The sequence below is a fragment of the Cynoglossus semilaevis genome, chromosome 10 (genome assembly GCF_000523025.1).
Source record: "Cynoglossus semilaevis isolate Cse_v1.0 chromosome 10, Cse_v1.0, whole genome shotgun sequence".
NCBI lineage: Eukaryota > Metazoa > Chordata > Actinopteri > Pleuronectiformes > Cynoglossidae > Cynoglossus > Cynoglossus semilaevis.
Genome location: NC_024316.1, coordinates 12,416,705 through 12,420,678, shown reverse-complemented (window position 1 = coordinate 12,420,678; position 3,974 = coordinate 12,416,705). Strand labels below are relative to the sequence as shown.

At 37.5% G+C, this 3,974-nt stretch overlaps 1 protein-coding gene across 2 annotated transcripts; it reads left to right on the top strand.

The window, feature by feature from the left end:
• The first annotated feature begins 514 nt into the window (after positions 1-514).
• On the top strand, positions 515-2,987 carry tmem9 (transmembrane protein 9). Of its 2 annotated transcripts, none has more exons than XM_008318866.3 (6): positions 515-655; positions 737-833; positions 1,022-1,113; positions 1,227-1,335; positions 1,495-1,626; positions 1,728-2,987. In XM_008318866.3, the coding sequence occupies exons 2-6, from the start codon at positions 741-743 to the stop codon at positions 1,866-1,868; spliced, it is 567 nt and encodes a 188-aa protein (XP_008317088.1). In that variant the 5' UTR covers positions 515-655; positions 737-740; the 3' UTR covers positions 1,869-2,987. The 2 variants fall into 2 exon arrangements, with proteins under 2 accessions (XP_008317088.1, XP_016891263.1); XM_017035774.2 differs by having other exon boundaries at positions 522-563.
• The last annotated feature ends 987 nt before the right edge of the window (positions 2,988-3,974 follow it).

Sequence of the window (3,974 nt, the reverse complement as noted above, 5' to 3'; positions counted from 1 at the left end):
TTGATTTCTATAACTTATTAAAGGTATGAGTATTTTACACTACTGGGCTACGTGTGAGGATAACCAGGATATATATATATAGATAGATTGAATAGATAGATTGAGAAGGTACGTTTCATGTCCTTCCAGGGAAACCGTGTTTGACCGAGGAAACTGGAAAATGTGACTAAAATAAACTGATGAATGACAAACCATAAACAAACAAACAACCGTGAAACAAAAAATACAAACTTGTTCGGCTCATATTATTAAACCAACAATAATTGACAGAAGACAACTCCACTGCAAACTTGTAATATGAAGCCCGAGCATTAAACTTAACTTCAACTCACGTCACAAAGTGTTACGTGTTTTACTATAATAATAATAATAATAATCGTGTTTTTCTATAATGATAATAATCATCATAATAATAACGTTTCATACTTTTTCCACTAGATGTCGGTATTGTATCAGCATTTCTTCTCCCAACGAGCTTAAATTCACTGTCACTGAACCAATCACTACCCGTTTTATACAAAAGTGGGCGAGGTTTACATGACGGCACCCGGAACAAGAAAGCTGTAAGTTAATCAGGCCGAGCAGACAAGCTAACGATATGACTAAACATTGAATGCATAGCGCAATTGACACAGCTGTCAGCTGTCATAGATAGGTGAGATGGTTTGTTTTTATTAGCTCTCTCTGTTTGTGGTTTTAAACCTGCTCTCATTCTGTAAATCGCTTGTCCTTTTAGGGAAATGACGTCTTATCGTATACACTCGTGGAGCTTCGTCCTAGCTGCTGTTGTGGTGGTTTTTCTACAGGATGCTGTTGATTTTGCACAGGCCAAGGTAAACAAGATAACCTCCACACCCAGGGTTGTGGTTTGACAGTCTTTGTAGTATTTATTTATACAGTCAAATAAAATTGAACAAATTGATTATTATTCATTGATATTTTTTATACAATTCATAAGAAATAGTCAGAAAATAAGGTGGATTTACAGTCTCCTCACTTGTGATTTTTGTCTAATTTGCAGAACTTTGAGGACGTTCGCTGCAAATGCATCTGCCCTCCATACAGAAACATCTCTGGACACATATACAATAGAAATGTGTCACAGAAAGACTGGTAAAAAGAAAGTTTGACTATACAGTCTACAGTGTGTTGACCTGTTGTACAGTCAGACTTCAAACAGACATTACAGTTTCACTGCATAGTTCTTTTTTTAATGTCTTTTACAGTACTTGTCTTCATGTAGTGGAGCCAATGCCAGTGCCAGGACATGATGTTGAGGCTTACTGTTTGCTCTGTGAGTGCAAATATGAGGAACGAAGCAGCAACACCATCAAGGTAGATTGTGAATATTATGTTCTTGAAAAGGTTTGATGATCATTTGTTTTGTATCTATAATTATCTCACACCATTCCTATAGCTTCAGTATCCAAAACACAATAAAGTAGTAGCATTTTTAAGCATTTTTAAAGTTGATTTTTAATCTGTCTGTCCTAGGTGACCATCATCATCTACCTGTCTGTTGTGGGTGCACTGCTGCTCTACATGCTGTTTCTGCTGCTGGTTGATCCTCTCATCCGCAAACGCGACCCCTACACCCAGCCACTGCACAATGAGGAGGACGCTGAGGTTAACATACACACACCACACCACCCATATGCAGAACATAAAAATGCTAAAAGTCTTTTAATTGATTCTTGCTATATGTCCTTGGTTGTGTGTGTGTTTAGGAAGTGCGTCCCCCAGTCAGCAGCGGTCAGCCCAGGGGAAACACTGTGTTGGAGCGAGTGGAGGGAGCGCAGCAGCGCTGGAAGAAGCAGGTCCAGGAACAACGCAAGACTGTTTTTGATCGACATAAGATGCTTAGTTAAATTCTGCGATCAGACCCAGAAATAACCTAGATTAACATTACTAGAGGCAGCGCACTGGTACAAGCTGAACGTTTACATTTGATTTGCACTCAGTCATCCTAAACACGTCTATTCTCACTCAGAAACATTTCAGCACTAACGTACTCATATTGATACGTATGTAGCTCTGTTAACTAAGCTTCCGTTGGCACACTTTGAATGACTACGACATTAGAAACAGGCTGATTTCAGACTTGCTCTTTATTTTGTGAAAATTGTTGTTAGCGCCTGGCTAATGCAGTATTTATTGACTTTTTTTTATTTTGAATTATTGTATAAATTGTATTGTTATAAGAGAAAAGTTTTTGCTTGTAAATACAGTAATGAGCGAAGTCTGCAGCATAGATGTGCACTGTATATAGACAAATGTGCAATGCTCATCCTACAAATTAACATTAAGGAAAGTTATGCATGTAAAGGCTGGTAACAGCACCATGTTTGCACTGATAACATAGAATTACTACGTTTTAGGCTAGGGCACGAAAACAGCATTGACATCCAGCTTTTTTTTTTTTTGAGTATTAAAGCAAACATACCGTGTCTACAGTATAATATTTCAGATTTGAAACTGTAGGACTATATTTTGGCACATTCTTCACCTGTGTGTTTGTGTGCATTTATGTGTTATTCATAACGTTTACTTTACATTCAACGTGTATGTATAACATTCTCTGCAACGAGAAGGAGAAACCAAGGAAGAAGAAGAAGAAACCTCTGCTAAATTATTTAAATTTATCCTGAAATCTCTGTTTGTGGAAAACTTTCAAAATAACGTTTTCTTTGGAGCCTCTTCAAAAACCTGGTTTGGATTTAGTAAGGTAGAGCAAAATTCATACTGACTCTTTCTTTCTCTTTCTGTGGTTCAATGTTAAGAGTTTTAATGTTAATTCATGTAATTTTTAAAAAATTATTATTTATTTTCAAATTGATCTTATTTTTGATTTTTTTCTTTTTTTGCCCACTGCTGTCATTCCTCTTTTATATACTTTTCTGCAGTCTAATTGGAGTATTATGTTGTGGGTGTGAATGTAGTAGGCTTGATGGAAAACAGCAACTAATTAAAAAAGAGACTTTAGTGAACGTTTTTGTTGGTTTTTACTCTATTGTCATATGTTTGGTTGCAGATCACTGTTGGCGTCACTGCTTTTTATTGGCACAAGAGGGCGACAGAGAAAACTCGTCTCCTTTACAAAGCACCTTGCATGCACAGAAAGTTTAGTGAAGAAAAAAGTGTTCTCTTCCGGTTAAGGTAACTTGTTTCTTTCTTGGTTAAATAATTTGAAATCATTTGAAGAAGTTCATGTTAATACATTACTTTCGAAGGAGCTCTAATTTGAGCTGGATGTATAGAAGAATAGATCGCCATGTTTGATGTAGTGTCCTCAGTAAACAAACTAAAATGCCACGTACAGAAAATTCAGCGATACATTTTTACGAATTAAAAAATATGGACTTCAATTAAATAATGCCATGTTTATATTAATAATGTTAAACCTGCTTTTTCCTCCACCTTTTTTATAACCTTTTTACCTCAGTAAGAAAATGTCCATTTTCTTTGCCGTAGTTCCTGACACAGGAAGCATAGTTTTTGTTCTCAATGAACGAACTTTTTCTGCAGTGCCCCCCTTTGTAGATAACAATATTGTTGAGCCGCCACCCCACTCCCGTCCCCCCAACTTTGTGTTGCCTTAGGACTTAATTATCTTCTGTCATGGGAGGACATGACAGAAATGGTTTCACGCCCCCCCCCCCCCCAACACCCCTGCGAATTGACGTACTACTGAGAACCTGATAACATGTATATTTATATCTGTACAAACTTCTGTATGAGTTGCTGCCACCTAGTGACTGGAGGCTTGTTATGATTCAAGCACTACAGCAGTGGTAGACTTATGTCCAGTATCCCCTCAACCTCCCCACCCCCCAGACTATTTGAGAAGTACTGTCTTCCCATTAGTTTCCCAGAAGATGCTGCTAATCCCACAGAGTGCACCTTTAAAACATTAAAAAGTTTCAGGTTATTCCTGAATATATTCTCCTCCTGTAACCTCCCCCCCTCCCCTCCCT

Coding starts and splice junctions, on each gene's coding strand:
- tmem9 (XM_017035774.2), top strand. CDS start 538: ATGACGGCACCCGGAACAAGAAAGCT. Junction 564..736: donor GCACCCGGAACAAGAAAGCT/GTAAGTTAATCA, acceptor TTGTCCTTTTAG/GGAAATGACGTCTTATCGTA. Junction 1,114..1,226: donor AATGTGTCACAGAAAGACTG/GTAAAAAGAAAG, acceptor TGTCTTTTACAG/TACTTGTCTTCATGTAGTGG.